Below are 25,678 nucleotides of genomic sequence, written 5' to 3' on the forward strand. Positions count from 1 at the left end.
AGCTACATTTTAGCTAAATATTCAGTTGGTATTTTGGTTAGGTTAGAATAGGTTTGTTTAGGATACGTATTTAATACTTGCTATGCTTCATCCCCCCACCCTCCTCATATGCAAACATGTAGCCCAAATTTGTTTCTAAACTATCATACTTTTTTTTTTATCTTACTTAGATATATTTCATTAGCATTAACCAAACTTCACTTCGCGAGTGATCTCGTATAATACTTAAGTACGGTATTAATTTTAGTAATAGCTTCTTTATCTTCGTGACATACTGTAATTGTTAATGATTTGACCTACTGCCCCGATCTCACAAAGGAACATGCTTGTCGATGAATTTTTACTGATATTTCTTGACGGTTAATGATTTATTGGATACAAATCAATTACACTCCTTCCTAAGTCCCCTCTCCCCCCTCTCTATTCAGATACCCTGTGAAAATGGTGCACTTAGCAACAAAGAGCATATATCCCCAATTTCGCAATAACAAACCTAAATATCTGGGTTTCATTGGCAAAAAAACTGTGACGTCACTTTTGCATACAATATATTAAGCTGATCCTAGACATTGTGAACAATCAACAACATAATTGTCTACAGTGAACACTTGAAAATTTAATGTACGAAAGGAAGCAACTCCTTGTCAGGTAATTCCAACATTTCGTTGAGTTTTAAGTTAATCTAACATAAGATGTAATTTTAAATGGAGTCCTTAGTCCGATACCTGGTTAAAAAAAAAGAACAACTTGCAAGTACCTACTTATTTGACCTATTGCAAGTACCTTATTTGACAATTTTACCGACCTGGTAAAATTCTAGTTAATTGACTTCTTGCTATCTCAGAAAGGGTTTAGGTTAGGAAAATAAAACTTTCAGGGATGAATCTACAGACTAGAGTATGTCCCGGGAAGGTATTTTGAAGCAACTACCTCCACTCCTTCTCCCTCTAGAGGGCCCTGACCTTTGATGACCTTTAAAATATGTTTTCAGCTGTTTTCAGCTTCATAACTTGGCTCAATTCCATTTTATTAGGTTTTAAAGATATGCAAATACATTTCCAAAATTTTGAAAAAGAATCACTGGTATGGCTCAAAATTCCACTCAAGTAACAGGAAATCTATTTTCAGAACTAACGGCAGAGAAAAAGCAACTAGTAACTGAAAAGTATTCAAAATTTCAATAGGTATAGACCTGTCATGTAGGCAAATTTCAGGGCCCTCTAGAGGGAGAAGGAGTGGAGATGGGTATTTTAAAATACCTTCCCGGAACATGCTTTAGCCTATAGACCCATCCATGAAAGTTTCATTTTCCTAACCTAAACCATTTCCGAGATAGCAAGAAGTCAATTAACTAGAATTTTACCGACCTATTGTCTAAGAAAGGAATTATTAAGCTCAATAGAGACTTATTGTTGTTGGAAATTCCTTCTCAAGCTCAGGTCATTCTTTGTAAGGCTGGAAAAATAAGTTGGATGAATTTACGTCGCGATTTGCACACTGCTTGTGCTTTACTGTAACGAATTCAAATCTCTGGGCAGTAATGTTTGCCATAAGAGCAAGGGATCGTCAAGGCTAGAAACTAGACTTAGCTAGTGGAATACGTGTTTGGTAGTTGTAGCTAGTTTGGTAGAAGTGCGCTTTTTAAAGCAGGCATGTACACATTTTCAAGGGGATCCACGATTTCAGAAAGATTAAAAAAAATAGAAGGGGGACTGGACGATTTTTTTTTTAGAAAAACAGGTGGATCTTTTTTTCCACAACCACCTCTTTCCAAAAAAAAACCTAGTCATACCAGATTTCATACTTATTTATGCATATAATAACGGCTAATTAACTCCGGGTCAAACCAAGGATTAATGTCGTGGGTACGTGCTCCTCCCCTATAAGGTTGAGAATTACTGTATTTACTGTAGTCGAGGGGCGAAAATACCAGTAGAAGAACCCAAGTTTCGTGTGTGTCCCTCCTTGAAACATTAATTCTGTATCCTCTTCTGTGCGCTACTCATGCACTAGGTCCTTTTCGAGACCACGTCCATTACAATAAACCCCTTGGTTATTGTATAGCAACAATCTATAATCCTGTGTTTAAAGTTTCGGACACAACAACAAAAATAAATATTGAAGCAATTTTTATTCTTGTACTTGAATTTGCCTAATTTTGGGAATAACGTTTGTCTTAGTGACATACTTAGTTTCATTTTGACCTACTCCATAATTTGTCAAGGAACGCGCTTATCAGTTTGTTTTGACCGATATTTCTCGACCGTTAATGATGCGTTGGAGAAATCGATATGATCCGAAATTCCGTAGTTCCCTTCTTTAAATTTGCCACGGAAATAGTACACTAACTAACGCAAAAGTGAGCATCGTTTTTTCAGTCACCAACGAAGACATGAACTAGATTTATTAATAAAAACAACCGTGTCGTCACTGCTTAAATATTTACGTATTACTCTACTCTACTACTAGTGTCGTCACTGCTTAAATTAAAATGTGAAAGAGTATTATTGAATAAAAAATTCAAAATTTATGCAAATCCCTACGGGCTCTTGATACAGATACCCTTTTTACTACATCAGGGTTGTGGCCGAAGGCTAATTTTGGCCTGTGCCCTTGGAAATCTTAAAAAAGGATACAGATCCTTCATAGCTACTGATAGAAAGTAACAAGCCTGTCGTCTGATTTTGTGGCAGGTGGAATCCGACCCAAATAATACATGGACCCCATATTCCCCAGCGGAGCAGTAATTCTCTTTGCTACCACAAGGTTCCTTAAAAGTAATGGATTATGTAGCTATTGTCGGGGCCAAAATCAAAGGGCAGTCCCTGCTTATTTCAAATGAGGGAGAAAGTGGGAACGTTTTTTTAATTGCTTCTTATCAACTGGTCACATAAAGGACCAAGACTCCATTTTCAGGCAATACTCCTGTCTTAGCTTTGACTTGTGAACCTCAAATAGGGGCATATCCTCAAAAAAGTAAAAGTGTCGATAGGTAAAGTGAAATAGTTTTTTTTTATTTGTCGAATCTCGTGGATACAAAAGAAAACCAACAGATTTTGCCGCATTAATGACTTTGTGATCCTTGCTAATGTTTACAAGACGCTATGAAAAACTCAGAGCATTTTTTTATTATTAATAAGTGATGCCCCAGACGAATTCAGAAGTCTACACTTTAGGAATATTTCAATGTCATTCAATTATTTTGCTTATTTATAATGCAATTTACATCAGAGAGCATCCCCTGGAAGAGTGATTTACTTTCTATACCCCTCTCCCCAACCTGCTACTAAAAATCAGTAAGCAGGATTTATTGGATTTCTACTTTTATAAAGACCAACCTGAAAAATATGCAAGTAAATATCTTTCACTATGTATTAAATCTAATTCTATGTTTCTTTAATTTCAGAAAATACAGTATCTGCTCAAACACAGACGGCGAACCCTTTTGGTTAACCCACCCGGTATCTTGACTGCCTCTCCACCTGTCGACCTGAAAAGCGATTCACTGCCATAACGTCATCACAGTAATATCACCCATAGGATCAACATGGCCCCAAATATTGCCTTGAAAACAGAAGAAATTCCATTCTACGCGAAACTACTAACAGCTGGTACAGCTGGATGTATCGCAGATTTCGCAACATTTCCCTTTGATACAGCTAAAGTTCGATTACAAGTAGGTTTAATTGTTGCCTTGCTCAGTATCAGATCATGAATACATATACGAATATATATATATATATATATATATATATATATATATATATATATATATATATATATATATATATATATATATATATATATTATAAGCTATTATTGTCCGATTTTTTTCTATACGAGGTGCAAATTTTTTTTTGTTTAATTTTGTTTAATATCGAAGCAGAAATAGTAATTTCAGAACCATCACATTTCTAAATTATTTAAAATGATATTATAAATTTCAGCACTTCCATTTGATAAGTCCTACTAAGAATCTAATTTTAAGGGTTGGTTTGTCAAGATGGGTTTCTAATCTGTCTACAAAGAGGGCTGGATTAAGATATTGCAGGGCGCCAAGACCATTTGAACTTTAGAGACCACCTTAGTTAAGCATACTTTATTTTAATATCAAAGTAAGCATGTAATGGGCCTCAAATTGAGATCCCTTATCCAAAATTTAGTACTAGATTGGGGCATCTCTCGTTTAATAGCATATGTCAGGCTGCTTAATAAGGACTGGGATTGGCACTCTTTTTTAACTGCATTTTGAAATTGACTATACTGTATATTGTAATTCACTATACTGTATATGATACTCTATAGTATAAAGAAAATTGAAAATAGAAATAATTCTGATAACTTAACGTGTCATGGATCGAGGGGCGGATCTAGAGCAAAATCTTAGAGGAGGCCCAATGTGACAAGACGCCAATGAGTAAAATCTTTGAGGGGCCAATGTGAAAAAGGTGCTAATAATTGACCAAATTAACAAATTTACTAATAAAAAAAAGAAATAGGATGAGTGGGCGCCAGAAAAAATCTTGGGAGGGGCTTGGGGTCCCCCTGATCCCCCTAGATCTGCCAGTGCATGGATCAAATAAAAATGCATCAAGAAAAAGTCTAAGCCTGTAACTGAAGCAAGAAGAAATTAGTAGTCTTATAAGATAATGACTTAATTATTTTGCTATAAATTCTTTGGACTGCTCTTGCTATCAATGCATTGTTTACTCTTTATCAATACGGAGGTCGGCTTGCTATTGGACCACCTATATCTGGACTAAGTTCAGCGCCATTGAACCGCGTGCTACTTCACCATTATGTAGATAAATAGTTTGTGAAGCTACCCTTTTTGTTTCTTCATAGCTGTGATAAAATGAGCAAACTAATAAAACAATACGGCTAGGTATGGTTTTCATAGTTCTTCATAACCTCAGTGGCTAACGTTCTGTCAGTATCCTTGTCGTCTCAGTGTCCTTATGTCAGCTTTTATCGTCTGTAAGGCCCAAGTTAATGACCCACTCCTTGGAAATAAATTTTTTGGGCTGCGTTACCATACCATTAAACAAGGAACGACATAAAATTGGTGGAACAACTTAATAATAATAAAGACAACGGAAACGCCCAAATAACACTAAGCCAATGGGACCGAATCCTGATGCGTATTCAGAATTATTTCATATTCAGATGCATATCTGGAATTATTTTCAACGGGCAAGAACAAAGTAGAATAGAAAACTGCATATTAAAGGAAATGAGCAGTAGAAAGAATGGTCTAGAAATGAAAACCTGCCAATAAAAACAAAATTGTATAGCACAAAGCACCAAATTTCAAGATAAAATACTCTTCTAGGTAAAAGACCACACAGTATTAACATGTTTTCTAGGTACTAGACTACACAGTATCAAATAGGTGCTAGGATACACAATATGACTACACAGTATCAACGTATTTTCTAGGTACTAGACTACACAGTAACAACATTTCCTAGGTTCTAGACTACATAGTATCAAAATATTTTCTAGGTACTAGACTACAGAGTATCAACGAATTTTCTAGGTACTAGACTACACAGTATCAACATAGTATGTCTAGTATGGCTAGTAAAAATTTCATCCCATAATAAATGTATTATGAAGAAATCTATAACTTGCAGCGGTAAAAAGCTGGATAAAAGTCAAATAAATATTATGAAATAAACTTTATTTATATTACGATTATCCTTGAGTTTAAAACGAACCCATCTTATTTAACGTTTATATTTTTAGGTTCAAGGTGAAAATGCTGCAAGTCGTACAAAAGTAATCCATGCTCCGTATAATGTACCTGTTATGTCTGCTGGACTTGCTCCCCGAAAAACAATTACGGTAACTCCTCGAGGACCGGGACCACGATATAGGGGAACAGTAGGAACTATTATGACTATTGCAAGAGAAGAAGGTCCTAAGTAAGATCATTTCTATATTAACTTTTAACTTTCCTTATTCAAAATACGGGATTATTGCATCAACATTAGTAATACTATTATTGTTGCCTGTTGCTTTGGGGAAAAAATCAAAGAAAAGGAAAGAAAAACTTTCAACATCCAAACAAAGGTTTTTAGTGACCCACAGAAAGTCGTTCTATCTACCATACACTAAAAATTATGTCTGATTTTTAAAATTGGTTAAGCGGTACATTACACAACTGAAAAAACTTGTAAGACGCGGAATTCAATTGATAATGAAAAATACCTCTATGTGCAGTTTGGTAGTTTATGCTTAGCGGGTGTCAAGTTTGAAAATAAGGAAAGTCTGTGAAAATCAGCAGAAAATGAGTAAAAAGTAATTCTAGAAAAGGAAAGTGTAACTTTCCTGCCAGCTTTAGCAAAAGACGGACACTACGATGAATCTAAGCTGTGCGTTAATATGAGTGTTATTAACTTTGTTGAAGATTAAAACTTCCAATTATTAGTTAATTGACTTACAAAATCAGCTTTTTAAAAGACCAATTAGGCTATTCTATTGCTATATATATCCCTTCCGGTGATAATTGACACATAAATAAAATCATGATTTTCTCTTGTCTAAAAATACCACTTTTATTGCTGAATTTTTACTTATTCTCACTGGCCTGTATTTGTTTAATAGCCTGGCTAAACAGAATGGGTGTATCATCCTAATCGATTGTTGCATTACTCGACGATCAGCAGCAGACAAATTCGGTGTTGCAAATGTTGGTTGGGCTTATTTGTAAACATTGTAAAAGAACCTTAAAGGTGCATAACAGCCAAAATAAAAAGGGGAAAATCCCAGTTTTTAGTATGATAGATCGAAGGGAGAGCCATGAGGCAAAAAATATTCCCAATATAATATCGTTTGTACTTTAAAAGTAAATCTTTTAGAAGCGATTCCCCGATATAAGAAAGTACACGGCTATTAAGAAATATTGAACTTGCCCATCCCTAAAGTAGTCTTTCAAGAGTTCAGCTCTTAGTATACCTATGCAGCTATCGCATTCACCAAAACATGCCATTGAGGTACTAAGCAGCAACACCCTGAGTAATGTCAAAAACAAAATTACGCAGTAAAAAAGCAAATAAAGCTAAATGAATAGTAAATGAAACTAAATAGTAAAGAAAAATGAATAGTAAATGAAACTAAATAGTAAAGAAAAATGAATACTAAATGAGACTAAATAGCAAATGGCAAAAGACAACTACTAAGGAGCTGGTAAGTAAGCGAGAAATTAACTGAAAAATGTTGTTTTGCTTCAATTCTTGTATGAGTAAAAGGACGGGATGGTTGGCCCACAGTCCCCCATTGCACTTCCTGGCTGAAGTGACTAAGAAACGGAGATCAGCACCGCCGGTAGGGACTGTAAAGTCTAATACCGTATCCTTTACCTTTACCTTACATTAGTTCTCTGAGAGATCTCTAAACCCACCAAATTTTTCGTTACTCAGTCGCCAAATTTCGAATTTTTTTCAGCCACAAATTTTTTTCTGTGATTAAAGCTGTTCATCCCTTTCACGTCCTGCACATAAAATAAATTAATGTGTATTGAAAATATTAGTCATAATTTTTTAACAGTTGCAAGGTAAAAATATACCATACAAGCTTGAAGATATAGTCACTCCGAGGTGAGAATTCCAAGCAAAAAAAGAAATCTCCGACGAAAATTCATCACTTTTCTTTAAGCCTAAACAAATCAATTTCTTCTTCAAGGAGTTTATACAACGGTTTAACAGCTGGACTTCAACGTCAGGCAGCATTTGCATCAATTCGAATTGGCTGCTATGATACTACTAAGACCATCTACCAGTCTTGGTTTCAAGGTAATTTTATCAGCCTGGTTTTACAGTCGTACATTTTTCTTATTAGTTTTGTCTTACATTCTAAGAATCCTCCAGGAGCAATTTGAGAATATTTCAAATTCTAAATGAACACACTGCACTAGCCTATTTTGGATGCACTAACTAAAAAGGATTTAAGGTGCAAGCAACTTTATAATTGAGCAAAAATAAAAAAAATGCACTTCAATTTGTTTGCTTCTTGGTTATAGCAATATATAAAACCTAGAAAATAGATGCCATAGATGAGCCCTGCCCTAAATTAGCCAAGATTTAAACAGATTAAAAAAAAGAAAAAAAAATTCTCGTACTGTTGAATTTATAATTCATGTGGTAATTTGTAATTAAATGAAGAATATTGGGATCTCGAAAGAGCCTGAAACCCGTCAAATGACATCCAAAGCAAAATATACATTGCAATTACCATTGTCTAAAAACCTTAACTTAAATATTGAGTCCCCCACCTCGACCAACAAGGGAAATCACATTTTTGCAAGGGTAGCATTGATGCTTCTTTACTTTTCTCTGGGTAATTGTATCGAAAGAGCGGTAGTAGGATATCGAGAGAGGATTTAATAAAGACTGATTGCTCCGGCAAAAAGAAGCTTTTAGGCCCTCAAGAAACGATAAAAAGCAATTGATATCCATCCAAGCGAGGAAAACAAACTTCCAAGTGACAAAAGGAGGAATAACGCATTTAGAAAAAAACTGAAGTATTTTGAGAGCCAATGGGCCATTCAAAAATAGATTTGACGATTTTATTCAGTGCATTAGGTTTAATGGGATAAGAGCAACATATGCTTTGAACAGGTCGGGGTGAAGGAAGAACATGGGCAGCTGTGTTAGCCTCAGGTGGCTATATAATATTGATTTACTCTTTATTTATTTTAGGTGATGTGAGGTCATCAGATGGGGCTAGTATACCTATAAGAATATGTGCTGGCATCACCACTGGTGCATTAGCAGTATTAGTTGCCCAACCAACGGAGGTTGTAAAGGTCCGTTTTCAAGCTGCAGCTCGAAATGGGAGCTCTAAATATTCATCAACAGTCGGTGCTTATAGAAGTATAGCCAAAAATGAAGGAGTTCGAGGACTCTGGAGAGGTAAGACTCCTTGTTGTATGATTGAAAATTAAATATTATCATTATTTGTTGTTAGACAAATGGACAGAGAACAATAATAAATACAATATTAAAAGCCTTAGTGGTCATCTCCTACAAAAACACGCAAAAATATATATGACAAATTAAGGACGTCCGTAACTGTCTTAGTTTTGCTAGTTTTAAACTCCCTTTCATGGTACTAACATTTTAATAATTTGACAGAAATGCTTCAAGAAAATTAGTAAAGATTCGTAACACGTCAAACCTAGTTAATTGACAATTTTTGTAAGGGTAGTTCATTACTGAAATAGCTTGTGTGGTTTAATCGTTAAATAATATTTATTCATGCTTGATGTAAGTTTTACGGATTATATGAGACTTAGCTTCCTTAGCTTCTATATAGCTTGATTGCGTAGAACAGAGGTTCTTAGTTATTTAGACACTATACCCCTTTTAACTAAAACCAACTAGTTAAAAGGGTTTTTTCGTTGGCCGGCCACGTGCCCCCTAAAAAATGTTGCATACCCACAAGGGGTACGCGTACTACAGTTTGAGAACCACTGATATAGAGGATAATATTAGTAAATACTTTTAAATAACTCAGCTATACTCAGCTATTAATCGCTTATTACACAATCCATTCTTATAGGAACTTTTCCGAACGTCATTCGTAATTCGATCGTCAGCGTTGCAGAGATTGTATGCTACGATGTATTTAAGGATATGATCCTACGAAATCGAATTCTTGAGGACGGCATACCGTGTCATTTTTCTGCTGCAGTTATGGCTGGCTTCAGCGCTACCGTTGTCGCGTCGCCTGTTGACGTAGTCAAGACAAGATTTATGAATTCTCCGGTAGGAAAGTACAAAAATGCTGTAGATTGCGCTGTAAAAACAGCTGTGAAAGAAGGACCAAGTGCGTTTTATAAAGGGTAAGTTGGGAGCAGCTGTTATAGAAGTAAAATTGAGCTTTCATGCTCTTTTCTGTTATCATTTTTTACTCAGGTGTGGAAACAAATGCTTATCAAAACAAGTTTGTTTGAACTTTCTACTTTTCTGGGTAAAATTTAGAAGCAGAATCAAATTTCATAGTAAAACACAATAGAATTGACTTGGTGAAGAGCAATGCGTCGGCCATGCATTAACAAGTTCTTATTTGTTATTTATGCCTAGTCATATAGAGCAGATGGTCTCTTAAGGTTTCTAAGTGGGACTCTTGGATCTGTGTTCAAACACCCCTTCCCAAAATTCCAGTATAAACATGTTCTGCATCTTCATTAAAGATCTTTATGAAATATTTATGGAAATGTCTTAAGAATCTAAACCTTAATTATGAACTTGGACAATTTTCACATCACTCAACATGAAATTCACTAAACCGTAGACTATAAAGTCAATTTTTGCTCTTTACTTTATTGGGTTCATACTTTCTCAATCAACATGTAAATTTACTGCAATTTAGTGATTAGCCTTCTTGGTAGAATAGGACATTTTCGATAGTTCTTGTGAATCAAATCGAAGATAGATCCCAAGTTTTTGAATTTTAAATAGGACAATCAATTTAAATTGCCAAATAATTGTCCTGTGTGAAAATATCAGCTAAACTCTGCTTAATAATAATCTTTACTTCTTAATGGTCTTATATGTAACACTCGTGTGTGTAGAGTGTAATTTTTGAACTAAAAATTTTTGATGTGGTATGAGCCAGTGATAAAGTGAGTAATAAGGAAAACGTTGAGTTCACTGTGAAATGTGAACTTCTGCTATGTCATCTTCAATATGCAGCCAATTCAGAGGCCAAACTTATTGACTCCACCCCCTAAATTTTTTAGTTCTGGAGATTGCTGTAGACTGCTGAATGTGCACCAACCCCAAAACGACGAGGAAAAATTTTAAGCATTGAACTAAATCTAATTCCAAATTGACTAGCCCATACTATTTGATGCGACAATTTAACTGAGCAATAAAATAAACGCAGTTTTATTGTAATCGAAGTCTGGTACAAAACTTTGATCATTTTACCACTAGACACCTGATGCATTGTAATCAAAACCAAAAATGCGTAATTTTTTTTTCATTTTGATCACTTGTTTTTCTTATGGGCAATCAATGATCAGGCATTGTAGGTACTAATGGGTTCATTAAATACTTTTGGAATTCAAATGTATCTGGGATATGTTTTAGTTCTCATGTTGCATCTTTTTGCATTATGACTCGGAGTAGAGTCTGTCGGACAACGGGAATATAAGTGTTAGCATACAGGACTACTCTTTGGAGTCGACAAGGAAAATATCTTACCCCTTCCTCCAGCAAAAAATTGAAGTCACTTTGCCCATCCCCCTCCCAAAAAAGGTGAAAGTGTCAACTCAATCCCCTCTGAGACGAAACAGGGTAAACTTATTAAAGTATGAATAAGGTTTATCCTCATTTTAAGTAAACCTGACACATAGTGAGAAATATTCGCTTGGCTTCAGGGTTCAGTTTTCTAGTGTTTAGTCAAACGATTGTTGAGATTAACTGGGAGTTGCTGACACAGGTGAGCAGCTCCCAATCTACATAAGTAGATTGTTTTTTTAATGTTATGTTTTTTTTTTTAGATTTGTGCCAGCTTTCAGTCGTCTCGTTTCATGGAATATTTGTATGTGGATCACCTATGAGCAAATCAAAAAAGCAGTAGATCAGTCTTTTCGTTCTTAGTTAGTTTAACCGTGCTATTCTTATTTGCTTTTTTTACAATTATTAAACGTTTTCCTTATATGAAAGAAAACCAAAAATTAGATTTCTTTTCTATATTAACTATGGTAGTGAGACACAGGGGGAAAAGGCATTATGCTACGCAACAGATTTTTACAGAGAACGAAAGAACGGAAAGAGTTGTTTTTTGGACAATAAGGGTCTCATTTTTAGGTACCCAAGATAGTAATTATCTTGGGTACCATAAGTAATTATGGTACTAGAAGCTCTGTGTATTAACTATAGGCTTTTCCCATTGTCCAATTGTTAACTAAAATTTATGTATTATCTTGCAAAAATAGGAGTGTTAGCTGACTAAAATTTGTTTAACAATGGTCAGAAATTTAGTAATTGAACGAAACTGGCATCTAACAATGCTCAAAAACATAATAACTGAACGAGGATTCCAAAAAATCCAAACTTAGAAAAACAATTCAGCTTCCTGTATTATCAATTTCTTAATATTGCATTTCCATTTCTCTAAAAATTTTCTCCAAAAGCAATTCCATTTGCTAGAAAAGAACCTTCTTTAGAAGAAATATCAGGAAAGTTACACTTCTTTCTAAAGTAGTGTCTTAGCCAATTAGCCAGTGTTAGCTATGTTATGGGCCGGTCGGTTGATTGCTACTGGCCTTAGAAGTTTGAAGATTTTAAATGTGTTCAATTAAAAAAGAAAACTTACTTATTTCTAAACTGTGGCGTGTATGATGGGTCTGGTGACCATGCAGTTGGCTTTATGATATGCCGCCGTGCGCAAAAAGCTACTCATGCATGAAATTCACTGCAACTCGAGAATAGCCAGACTACGATTTAAAGGAAGATTATCCAAAATTTATATCATTACTGTCTACTCACCAACGAGAGTGGCCACGGATGCTGATAAGGACTCCTACACTGATGTAGATATTATAGTACAGAAATGCCCTAAGCGAGACTTCCTAATTTTAGCGGATGATTGGAATTCCCGTGATGGCCCATTAGACCCCAATGTTTTCGATATTGTTGGTCCATTCACATACGGCCAGCGGTGCTTGAATGGTGATAGACTGCTTCAGTTCACGAGATCTCATAACCTTTCCATTACCAGCACCATGTTCCAACACAAACCCTCTCAAAGGAGAACTCAGCGCTCAAACGATGGCTCCATAGCTACCCAAATTGATCATATATTGATGTGTCAGCTTTGGCACTCCTCAAGTCATCGATTCTCGAGCATACAGAAGGGTGTGTAGGGGGTCAAAAGCTGGAAGCGATCATACGCTTCTAGTTGCGAAAGTACTCTTGAAGTTGAGCGCGAGGAAGAGACAACCCTCAAAAAGGAAGTTAAACGTGGAGAAACTGAAATTCCAAAAATTGATAGAAGACTTTTGCCTGAAGTTACAGAGCCAGTTCTCAAGCCTGACAGACTGTTATGAAGACCTTACCACCCGGTGGAAACAATTCTGGAACACCACTGAAAAGGTGGCTGCTGAGGTTATCGGTTATACTCCTGCAAAGACGAAGAAAAATTATGTCTCAGAGAAAACTCTAAAGCTAATCGAGGCTAGACAACAAGCAACAAACACAACAACCGTAGTTAAAAAAAAAGGTCACTACGTAAACAAGTTAAAACCAACTTGCGTCAAGACCGCCAACAATATTGGGATGAGGTTGTTTTAGAGATGGAAAAAGCAGCCAGAAATAATGACACGAGAAGGCTGTATAGAACCCTCAAAGAAGTAATTGAAAAAAGTCACCTGTCGCTGGTCCCTTAAAAGATGCTCAAGGAAGTGTGATCCCTGACTTACAAGATAAACTTGATCATTGGAAGAATCAATTTAGACCTGCTTAATCCACATACAGATGAGCAAGATACAACGCCACTGCTGCCACCAACAGCTGACAGACCATCATATGAAATCGACATGACACCACCTTCAGCTTCAGTGATACTAAACGCAATCAAACACCTAAAAACAATAAGTTGCCTGGTGAAGATGGTTTTCCTGAGGTTTACAAGGCCTCACCACATGTTATAGCGGAGCAACTAGAAACCCTGTTCTGTCTTATATGGGAGAAGAAGACCTTCCCGTCTGATCGGAAGGTGTCAGTAATAATCCAACCATTTAAAAAGGGAGACAAATACGACAGTCACAGAAACCGAGGGATATCACTCATGGATATGGTTACTAAAGTATTCATGATGATTATGCTTAAAAGGTTAGAGGAAGTAAGGGATGAGTGGACACGTTAAAATCCGTGCGGATTTCAAAGAGGGACAGGGTGCACCGGCCATATCTTAACTTTTCGCCTTATTCTCCAACAGTGCGAACGCTACAACCTCCCCATAATTAAAATGTTCCTTGATTTTGTTGATTTTGTGGCTGCTTTCGACTCAGTAACCCGCAAAAATCTTTGGTGAATCATAGTGGAAGACGGTATGCTGGTTGAATTCGTGGAGCAGTCGAAAGCCTACTACGAGCACTGCAAATCGACTGTAAGAGTGCTGGACGAAGAAACTGAGCCCTTCAGTGTGGAAGGTGGTGTAAAACAGGGGTACATATTGTCCCCTGTTTCATTTAACTATTGTATAGACTATAGAGAGTCTAGAAAGGGCACTCGAGTTTTGATGGTGTCTTATGGGATTGGGCATTAGCGTGTCTTACCTGGACTACGCGGATGACATCGACGCGGTTGCTGCTGTTTTAGCAAGTGCCTAAGTAATGTTAAATGTAATAGCAGATTTCTGTTAGCTACTGGGTTTGAAGATCAACACCAAAAATAAAGTCTTGGATCTGAATATACAGTCAAATTATCAGCTTGAGCTTTACGGACAAAAATTGGAAAAAGTCCATAGCCTCACTTCTCTTGGCTCAATAATAAACTCTCGTGGTGACTGTGACCTTGACGAACGGAACAGAATCAACAAAGCCCAGGCCATCTTCTTACAACCCCACCGACATTTGTGGAACCGGCGGGAGATCAGCATGAAGACAGATTTCTGTATATAAAGTGGCTGTAAGATCTGTTCTCTTCTGTGAAGTCGAAACTTGGCCGCTAAAGGCGCTTCATCTCCATGATTTGGAAGTCTTTGACCACCGCTGTCTGCGAAAAATCCTGAAGATTCGAAACTCCGACAGAATCTCAAATGTTGATATGCGCCACCGCTGCTGTAAAATCGAACCCACCACCACGATTGTCAAACAGAAGGCTGCGTGGGCTTGGCCTTGTCCTTAAAAGACCCAATGACCGCATCATAAAGCAAGTGCTTCTAGCTGCCCCGTTGCCAGATTAGTGCAGGCGACCTTGCGGTCAACTGAAGAATTGGTGGGCAACTGCCAAAAACGACCTCGAACCTATTGGCGGATTTCGAAGATTTGGTAGAAAGTGGAATAGCTTCTGGCTTCAGTTTGCTGAAGTTTCAGCACATGATCGCAACAAATGGGAGTCAAACATATGTAGTCTTCTAGATGCCGGGTGAGGTGTCCTTGTCTGGTCCCGCTACAAGTACAAGTAAGTAACTAAAAGAAAAATAATTATTAAGAAACAATCGTGAAATATTAGGGCTAGTCGACTCATTATAATTAGAATTTAATTATTTTTTAATGAAGAGGATAGAAACATGTAAAAGATAATCTAAAATTTGTAGTGGACGAGAAAATTCAAAAATATTAATGAGAATCGAAAACTTTGTTATGTGGCATTGAATAGTAGATTTTGCCTATATTTTCCTCTAATTAATCTCGCGAAATAATTCGGAGGTAGAATTTTTTCCGTAGCGTGCCACCACTCACCGCATCGATGGTGCGCCGGCGTGCCTAAGCATTTATGACTGCGGCGTGCTGAAACATTTTGGTGGCACGCCGTCAGTTTTCGGTGCGGCTCCGGGGACTTGTAAAATGTAGCATAGACAGTACGATAAAAATCTCCCTGATTAAACCTCACCAATCATGGATTGGGATAGTCTGTAACTTTGTCAATAAGGAATTCAGCCAACGTATGACAGATAAGCCCAATTCTGAAATTGAATAATAAACAAAATTCTGATAAACAAAGAGCGAAGTTGAAGCTTAAAACAAAAATTACTTCTTCCCGGTTTATGCAATATATTTTTGAAAACTTTTCCAAACAAGCTGAATAGTGATATCAACCTTTGAGAAGCCTGTGAAATTAGAGCTATACTGAAAACTAAGCCTTCATGACTTTGTTTTTAGTTAAAATGGTTTCGTGACAATAAACCTTTCAAAAAGATGTTCTCCCAACTTATGCAAAAAATCTAACGAAGTTAACAAGAGTTTGATAAATCTATATATATAAAAATAAGTTGTCTGTCTGTGGATGTGTGGATGGATGTGTGGATGGATGTGTCAGGTGACGTCACCTGAAAAAACTGGATTAGGTGACGTCAAAACTGAAAAAACTAAAAAAAGGCAAAAACTACAAAAAAAACTAAAAACTAATAAAAAAAATAAAAAAGCTAAAAAACTAAAAAAACTATAAAGGTAAAAACCAATAAAAAACTAAAAAAAAAACTGAAAAAACTAAAAAAAGGCAAAAACTACAAAAAAAACTAAAAACTAATAAAAAAAGTAAAAAAGCTGAAAAACTAAAAAAACTAAAAAAACTAAAAAAAGGTAAAAAACTAAAAAAATAAAAAATAAAAAAAAACTAAAAAAAAGGAAAAAACTGAAAAATAAGCTAAAATAAAGGTAAAAACCAATAAAAAACTAAAAAAAAAAAGGAAAAAACTAATAAATGACGACACTCAAAGAGAAAGCGACCAGGACAAAAAACTAAAAAAAAAGGCAAAAACTACAAAAAAACTAAAAACTAATAAAAAAAATAAAAAAGCTAAAAAACTAAAAAAACTAAAAAAAGGTAAAAAACTAAAAAAACTAAAAACTAAAAAAAAACTAAAAAAGGTAAAAACTAAAAGAACTAAAAAAGAAAAAAATAAATGACGACACTCAAAGAGAAAGCGACCAGGACAAAAGGAATGTTCGATTAGCAATCAACAAAGCACCGGGACACAGGGAGTATAAATGACGACCAGGACACAAGTAAAAAAAAAAATTAACAAAACTAAAAAGAAGGTAAAAACTACAAAAAAACTAAAAAGAAAAAAAAACTAAAAACTAATAAAAAAACTAAAAAATCTAAAAATCTAAATAAACTAAAAAAGAAAAAAAAAGGAAAAAAATAAAGGAGAAAAACAAAACTAAAAAACGAATGTATATACAGACCGGTACACCGGGATACAAATGACGACCGGGACACAGGGAATATAAATAACGACCGGGACACAGGGACACAACTACAACGGGGACACCGGGGGAAACAGGGGGATATAAATGACGACCGGGACAAAAAAACTAAAAAGAAATAAAAACTAAAAACTAATAAAAAAAAACTAAAAAATCTAAAAATCTAAATAAGCTAAAAAAGAAAAAAAAAGGAAAAAAATAAAGGAGAAAAACAAAACTAAAAAACGAATGTATATACAGACCGGGACACCGGGATACAAATGATGACCGGGACCCGGGACACAGGGAATATAAATGACGACCGGGACACAGGGACACAACTACAACGGGGACACCGGGGGAAACAGGGGGATAACCTGACAATCTATTTATATGCAAAGACAATGGGACAGCAAAGAATGTTGTATATTCGCAAGTTTTACGTAGTTAAAACCATATATATATATATATATCTATATTCACAGGTGGGACATAGGGACACAACTACAATGGCGCGTAACTATTATGGCGCGTAACGACTTACGCGCGCGGGGGGGCTTGGGGGGGGCGCGAAGCGCCCCCACCAACTAGGTGTTGGGGTGGCGCGAAGCGCCACCCCAACAGCTAGTAGGGCATAAAATATAGATTTAACTTTGCATCTCTCTTAAAACTATGTCTTAAAAAATCTGGGATTTTTCACAACAAGGGTTCATTGAGTATTTATCTTGGGGGTGGAGCAATTATAAATAGTGTTATCATACCTTTTAAATCTTATGATCCAAAGGATTTATAAATTTACCAAAGGATTGATGATTGATTGATGGTGAATTGTTTCCGTAGTATTCTACACTAAAAGTTTAATGGTTTCTCAAAATTGCCCCTGAAACTTTGTTTTATTTATCGTTTCAGCTTCATTTTATTTACTAAAAATAAAATGAACTACATATAGACTACAAATATGAAACCTGTATTATAGATGACGTTCACATAGTCTTCATCTGACAAAGTGCCCTACTCAGCCAATGGATATAAGTATACCTCGAGGCAAGGCTCATGTCAGTGAAATGTGAGTTTTCGAGTGACGATGATTTTATCTTCACAAAAAAACATTATATGAAGCCCGACGAGCGATGTATCAAGTATGCAAGCGATGAAGGTAATACACTGGATATTGGCAAATTGTTGCACAAGTATAGTAATAAAAAGCAGTAGCTCCCAAAGTTTCTTATTTATGACATACAAGACGTCCTTGCGGAGTCTGAGTTATTTGGAGCATGCATTATTTTTGCGGTTAACAAAACATGCTGAAAACTAGACAATTTCATACATCACGTGGCTGTTCAGCCCATCCCTTTCTAGTAATAGAAGACCTGTGTCTGCTCCCCCTTCGAATGTCGGAATAATAAAAAATCCAGCGAAAGCCTTAGCATCTACGAAATACGCAAAAATGTAATTGAAACGACAGTTCGCGTGGAACAATCCAGTGATATTGATATTCGCAAAGGAAATTCTGAGCTTCGTGTAATAGTTAACAGCTTAAATAAAGCTGAAAAAGTTGCAGGCTCGCTGAAGAACATAGACGCGAATATGGCAGTCAAGGTGAAGGCAAAATAATTTGTGGGCATTATTAAGCACGTTCCTGAGGAATTTAAAGCCTCACTCACAGATTTAGTGAAGAATTTTCAGAAAACAATTTAGCTTATAAAAAAAAAAATAGCTTATGTTTCCGCATTTGTTGGCCCACTGGAAGATTTTTTCGGCATATTCTTCAAGTCCTGTCTCCAAACTCAAAACCCTAGCTTCGTCCCTGATCTTTGGTTCTTAGAAAAATGGGTTTGTGCTAAAGAATCCACGATTGACATGGAAATGCATGTTTTGTCAGATCATTTTGTCTTGACATCTTGCGAAACAAAACATTATTTTCTGTGAGAATTTAGCTGTGTCAAATCCAGTTGTATTGAAATATAGTTTAATTATAGAATAAGTCGCACTTTTAAGCTGTATTTCTCTTCGGACGCGGACTTACAGTGTGCTTTAAGGAGAGGCAAATGCTACGAAATCAGTCAAAAATTGGTTGAACCCACCATTATCTATTGTTTATTTTTATTTTCATTGAAGACTTCATCGTCCACAACAAATTTTAAGTTAATTCTTAGAGCTAAAAAAATGGTTCTTACAATATTTTCGTTATTCTGGGGTGTACGACTTTCCAGTCTATTTCTAATTGTGGGTATTTCTGATTACTCATTAGGATAAAAGCCACAAAAATTTCCAATTCATCCATGGTTTGATTCAAGTTCTTATACTTTTGCTGATATGTATAATTGGTTGGATGTGTAGTCTGATAAAAAAAATTCTGGTTTTGCTTCAAAATGATTCAATATAGTGACTTCTGCTTTCCCTCCTTTTAATCAATTTTGTTCGTCTTTTGAAGTACTCTCACCGTTGGGACTCTTCTTTAATCATAACTCGTCTTTGAAGTCTGACTACAACTCTGAAAACTACTGGTCGATGATACTTTACATCTCTTCGTAGAATTTGCAGTTTGAGGCTCTTCCTTCATAGATCGTCTTAAAGATCTACGTCATGTGGCACAAAGTTTGTCACCGTCGTTAGCAGAAATATATTCAATGCTACTTTCATTGGCGATGATCAGAGAATCAGATAATAATTAAAACAGAAGAGACCTGTTATAGTCAACCAGAATTCGTCGTAGACTGGAAGAGAGTGACAGAAAAAAAAACAACAGCGAACTACTACCACTAATAACTCACTGCAGCACCAAACAGCCTGAGGCCGACACAGCTACGCACGCTCCTCCTACAACCTAATCTATTCAAGACCTCCCTCTTTACACCCTCCCAGGAAGTTCCCATTTCCTTTAAATCTTTATTTATGAGATCCTCCTCCCAGCCCAGACGAGGACGACCTGCTTTCCGTGTAGCCACAGACGGTTGGCCAAAAAGGACAATATTTGGCAATCCTTCATCCGAAGAACATGGCCTAGCCATCTCAACCTTTCTTTCATTATAGCCCTAGAAAGCGGGATTGAACCACATTTTTCGTACAATCTACTGTTTAAAATACGGTAAGTCAGCCGGATATCCAGACCAATCCGTAGGCAATTTCTCTGGGAAACATCTAGTAAATTTTCATCTGCTTTTTGGAGCGCCCATGCTTCAAAGCCATATTTGACCACTGTCGTCACTGTAGCTTCCAATATTCTAACCTTGGTTTGCAGACTTATCTTTCTATTCTTCCCAACTTTTTTTAACTGTGAAAAACACCCTGAGAATTAGTTCCGCACACAGACTAGCAGACACATTTTTGTATGACAGCTTCTGTGCCAAAGCGATGCCAAATATTTAAACACTCAGTACGAAAAAATGGCGAGAAAAATGAAATTGGTAAGAGCCTCTTGGGTATTCAGAATCTGATGGTACAATTTTTATCAAGATTTTTACCATAATTATTTCATGAATATTGGGTCTTGAGCCGATCGGTGGCTGAACAGGTTCCAACTTTCCCTTTCCAAATGGTACTGACCCTTGATGAGTTTGGAAAATTTCTCATGACGAGGATGAAACCCCTAGGAATAGATTGTGAGCACAAATAAGGACTGCGAAAAAGGTTTTGAGCCTTCTGCCTTTGAGGAACACTTTAGTGGTTGTTTCTCGCTTTTTTTCTGATTCCTACTTACGCTAACATTATCTGATAACTATCTTGAAACCTAATAACCTTTAAGTATTTGAAATCACCACAAAAATTGTACACTGTTCATGTAGCCTTGATGTTGTTTTGAAAGTTCATTTTTCTGAGTTTCAGTTAATTTTACCACCTGTCATTGTTTGCTTACTATTTGACACCGAAACATATTTGACATAAACATATTTGACATAAACATATTTTGGCTCAAAAACATATTTGATGCTATTGGCCTTTATCCCTACACCGGCATTTATAATATTGCTTTGCCGAATAGTCTTTAGAATGTAAACATTTTCAATTGGTGTTAGGAAGGCTTAGTTAGTGGTGAGTGTGGCATATAAATAACAAAAGGCTTGTCATTTTCAATCGAATCACACTTAGACGAAAGGCCCGTCATTTTTGATCGATTCAGACACAGACGAAAGGTTCGTCATTTTCGATTGAATCACGCACAGAAGTATTAGTTGGAGATCAAATTAGCCTTTCGTTAGGTTTTTGTTACCTTTCATTTCATGCATGAAAAGGTCAGAAAAAAGAAAAGAAAAAGTAAATGTATACTTCAGTAAAATTTAACAAATTACTGTGTCATTTACGACCTTCAAGCTATATTGATTGGGTGCATTTTTGCGCTCCATATCATCCCCTTTAGTGTTTACTGTGAAATTCGTATTAATAGTTGTCAGGCAGCCAGGGATCACGTAGTTGAGAGATTTCTCTCATTGGCTAGAGAAGTATTACATCATTACAGCGTTGCCACTGTCACCTAGTTTATTCCAAACTGGCTTATTTTGGCAGTGACTCGCAAAAAATTATGGAACTAGCTTGTGGCTTACAACGTGAGTATTTTTCATTTCGTCTTTTTTTGGGTGGCCTAAAAACTGTTTTTCCATAATCGTCCACAGATTATGAACACAGTACTTTTATAAGCCTAAGCTGTAATTTCTATCCATACAAAAGCTCAGAATCAAAGTCACCTTACTGCCCAAATTCTGATGTAAAAATACTAAATTATGTTCTATAGATTTTTGGAATTTTTAGACACGTAGAGTTAGACAATATAATGTTTCAATGACCAGTGAGAAATTCAGTCATGAACTGAATTATGTTTTTATTTACTAAGAAATAACAAGTTTTTAAGAAGGAAGTATAGAGCAAAATTGAAAATTAAACGAACAAAATTATTACTTCACAACCCATTTAAAATATATCGATAAAACTAGTGCAAACAGACGAATTGATGATATTTCCAAATATTTGTAGGATTATAGCGAATTCGCGCTTTACTGACAACACAAAAGCCAAGAATAAAAAACAAAAATATTTATTTAGGAGTCAAAAGTAATTACGTAGCCTGACAACAACAAACTAATCTACAGCACTTTTCATAGTCTTACATCAGCAGTGATATCACTAATTTCGAGTATACAATTAAAATTGTCTAAAAAATTCAAGCTTAAAAACACATATCATTCTAATAACTACAAAGTCATTGAAGATCATACTAAAATAATCGATTCATTTATCAGGTAGCATCTTGCTTTCACCAGCTTTAAAACTAATAGCGACTAATTCACAGTTTTAGTTTTTGTAAAACACGCTTTAATATTACCCGAAATGAAGAGCAAATAAAGAAAAATATGAACTATGAAAATCAGGCTATTTCTCTCTATACGACGCAGAATTTCCAGTTATGATGCAAATTTTAAAGCTGGTCTGTAATCCTAATACTATAAAAAAAAGCTTCACTTGAACTAGTCTATAAAACAATCATGAAATGTCCTTTTCAGAACCGACAGCCAATCATTGGACTGAGCTCATTATGCAAAGTGACTACCAAAAAAGAAGCAGCGATCCTAAAATACTGTAAATTTTTTTTTGTAAAAAGTGTCCTTAAATGGTTAGCTTTTACTGTATCAAAACTCTTATATTGTTTTGAATTTTCAGTAAAGTGCTAGTCTTCTGTAATCCTACAAACATATGGAAATGTCATCATTTGGTTTATTTGCACTAGTTTTATCGATGTATATCATCATATGTCAGATGTCAGATGAGCTTTGAAGTAATAATTTTGTTCGTTTTAAGTTTCAATTTTGCTCTTAGCTTCCTTCATAAACAAAAGCTAAGAGCCCATATGGCACTTGTGAAAAGGTCGGAAGAGCCAAGAGCTCATATGGCATGAGCTCTAGCAAAATTCTAAGAATCAATAGATTGATTTAAAAGGAAAATCAGAGGCTTAATGCCGGTCGAGATTTAAAATAAGAGCTCTGAGACACAAGGTCATTCTAAATATCAAAATTCATTAAGATCCTATCACCCACTCGTAAGTTAAAAATACCTCTTTTTTCTAATTTTTTCTCCTTTCAACCACCCCAGATGGTCGAATCGGGTAAAAAACTTTCTCAAGTCAATTTGTGCAGGTCCCTGCTGGTTTCCCCATCCAAATCCCCCCAATGTCACCAGATCTAGTCGAGATCTAAAATAAGAGCTCTGAGACATGAGTTCCTTCTGAATATCAAATTTCATTAAGATCTGGTCACCCGTTCTTAAGTTAAAATACCTCTATTTTTCTAATTTTTCTGAATTAACAACCCCCCCCCTCTAACTCCCCAGAGAATGCGGATCCGTTCCAGTTATTTCAATCATGTATCTAGAGCTTGTGCTTATTCTTCCCATCAAGTTTCATGCCAGTATCTAGACTCTAAGTGTTTACCAAGATTTCCAGTTTCCAAGATTTCAAGTTTTATTAAGATCCGATCACTCATTCGCAAGATAAAGAAACCTCAATTTTGACCTTTTCCAAGATTTCCAGTTTCCCCCTCCAACATCCCTTGATGTTGCCGGATCTGGCCGTGATTTAAATAAGAGCTCTGAAGCACAAGATCCTTCTAAATATTAAATTTCATTAAGATCTGATCACCCGTTCGTAAGTTACAAATGCCTCATATTTTCTAATTTTTCTCAATTACCCCCTCCCCCAACGAGAGTAGGTCCGTTCCGGCTATGTCAATCACGTATTTAGGATTTGTGTTTATTTTTCCCACCAAGTTTCATTCCGTCCCTCCACTCTAAGTCATTTCCAAGATTTTCGGTACCCCCAACTCCCCCCAATGACACTGGATCCTGTCGGGATTTAGAATAAGAGATCTGAGTTACGAGGTCCTTCTAAATATGAAATTTTATTAAGATCCGTTCACTCTTTCGTAAGTTCAAAATACCTCAATTTTTCTAATTTTTCAGAATTAACCCTCCCCCCAACTCCCCCAAAGAGAGCGAATCCGTTCCGGTTATTTCAATCACTTTCTAGGACTTGTGCTTAGTTTTTTCACCAAGCTTCATCCCGATCCCTTTACTCTAAGCCATTTCCAAGATTTCCGGTTCCCTTCAAGTCCCCCGATGACACTGGATCCGGTTGGAATTTAAAATAAGAGATTTGAGTTATGTGGCACTTATAAACATGAAATTTCATTAAGATCCGATCACTCCTTCGTAAGTTAAAAATATCAAATTTTTTCTAAATTTTCAGAATTAACCCTCCCCCAACTCTCCCAAAGAGAGTGAATCCGTTCCGACTATTTCACATATCTAGGACTTGTGCTTATTTTTCCCACCAAGTTTTATCCTGATCCCTCCACTTTAAACGTTTTCTAAGATTTTAGGTTCCCCCCCCCAACTCCACCCAATGTCACCAGATCCGGTCGGGATTTAAAATAAAATAGCTCTAAGACACGATATCCTTCTAAATATCAAATTTCATTAAAATCCGATCATCTGTTCTTAAGTTTAAAATACTTCATTTTTTCAATTTTTCCAAATTAACCGTCCATCACTCTCCCCCCCCCCCAGATGGTCGAATCGGGGAAACAACTATTTCTAATTTAATCTGGTCTGGTTCCTGATGCGCCTGCCAAATTTAATTGTCCTAGCTTATCTGGAAGTGCCTAAACTAGCAAAACCGGGACAGACAGACAGACAGACAGACCGACAGAATTTGCGATCGCTATATGTCACTTGGTTAATACCAAATGCCATAAAAAGTTTTCTTTTTAATTAATTTTTGCTTCCCTTTTTTTTAAAAAGAGGCGAAAAAAAGTTTTTGTGTAACTTGGGTAATGACAGCTGAACATGGACTACTTCTCATTGCTCCATACTTTCAGTTGAAAAAAGCTTGTTTCTGAACTTAATTTCTGATAGTTTTTCAAGTAATACCTGAAAATTCCGTGATACACTACGTAATATTGACACAGCCATGATATTGTTTTTCCAGGGTATTCATATGATATTTATATATATGTTTTTTTTGTAATATTTGTTTTTATCATGAATAGTATAACTTCTTTTCATTTTGAGTTTTAATGTTGCTCCTTACTTCCAGTCGATTTTATTATTTAATTTGTGACGGTTTTCCAAATAATGCTAGGAAATCCTGTCCCCCTGGTGTAAAATTTGTCCTGGAAAGTTCCTACACAAACTTTCTTTCTCATTGAAAACCATCTCTATGGAAAATACCTCCCCAGCAAAATACCACCCTTAAATCGAAAAAAAATCCCCCTTCAAAATCCACCACTTTTTGGCAATAGTTCGAGATTTGCTTGCAAAGTAGGAAAAACAGTAGGCTATTGGAAAAACCAAAATCAGCATTAACAAAGATAGATGTTTTTGTCATGACTGAAAAATCACCCAATACGGATACACCCGATACCACATACAGCCCTTTTCCCAAATACTATGGACGGTTATGTCATCACCAGAAGTATAGTTATTAGATACTTTAACTATGTTGAACGAAACGGTCATCTCAAAATTTAGATCAGACGACTTCCGGGGAAGGGGACCATTGGGGGAAGCGGGCTAGCTGCCCTCTAGTCTTTTGATCCCTTAAAAGGAGCAACGGAAAATTTATTTTCCGTTCGAATGAACTGTTCTCTTAATTTCCATTCAAATTTCCGTTTCTCTATGATGTTCTGGTAGCCTGCTAGCCTTGGTAGAAAAAAAAAGAAAAAAAGAAGAGAGACATTTCAGTACTACCCATGCAAAAAAGGATTCTCCTTGCTGTTCAAGGTGGGGGGCTGTAAATTGCCATAAATATGGTTTTGGGCCCTG

At 36.0% G+C, this 25,678-nt stretch overlaps 2 protein-coding genes across 2 annotated transcripts in view; both read left to right on the plus strand.

Moving 5' to 3' along the window:
* Window positions 1–530: 530 nt before the first annotated feature.
* On the plus strand, window positions 531–11,689 carry LOC136028175 (putative mitochondrial transporter UCP3). The gene is made up of 7 exons (XM_065705869.1): window positions 531–648; window positions 3,407–3,676; window positions 5,749–5,927; window positions 7,687–7,796; window positions 8,703–8,915; window positions 9,565–9,847; window positions 11,513–11,689. Exons 2-7 carry the CDS (start codon window positions 3,548–3,550, stop codon window positions 11,610–11,612), a joined length of 1,014 nt encoding a protein of 337 aa, XP_065561941.1. The 5' UTR covers window positions 531–648; window positions 3,407–3,547; the 3' UTR covers window positions 11,613–11,689.
* A 9,706-nt stretch (window positions 11,690–21,395) lies between these two features.
* The window catches only part of LOC136028177 (dicarboxylate carrier SLC25A8-like), a 119,016-nt gene continuing 114,733 nt past the window's right edge, over window positions 21,396–25,678 (plus strand). Inside the window, exon 1 of the mRNA XM_065705878.1 lies at window positions 21,396–21,414. The gene's annotated coding sequence lies outside the window, so the exon portion shown is untranslated. The remainder of the gene's footprint in view (window positions 21,415–25,678) is intronic.

Source organism: Artemia franciscana, chromosome 6 (assembly GCF_032884065.1).
Source record: "Artemia franciscana chromosome 6, ASM3288406v1, whole genome shotgun sequence".
In the NCBI taxonomy this organism is placed as follows: Eukaryota; Metazoa; Arthropoda; class Branchiopoda; order Anostraca; family Artemiidae; genus Artemia; species Artemia franciscana.

Bases quoted from the DNA above. Each gene is read 5' to 3' on its own strand.
- LOC136028175 (XM_065705869.1), top strand. From the start codon at position 3,548: ATGGCCCCAAATATTGCCTTGAAAACAGAAGAAATTCCATTCTACGCG. The intron at 3,677-5,748 runs GTAGGTTTAATT...TTATATTTTTAG, and splicing joins CAGCTAAAGTTCGATTACAA to GTTCAAGGTGAAAATGCTGC. The intron at 9,848-11,512 runs GTAAGTTGGGAG...TTTTTTTTTTAG, and splicing joins CCAAGTGCGTTTTATAAAGG to ATTTGTGCCAGCTTTCAGTC.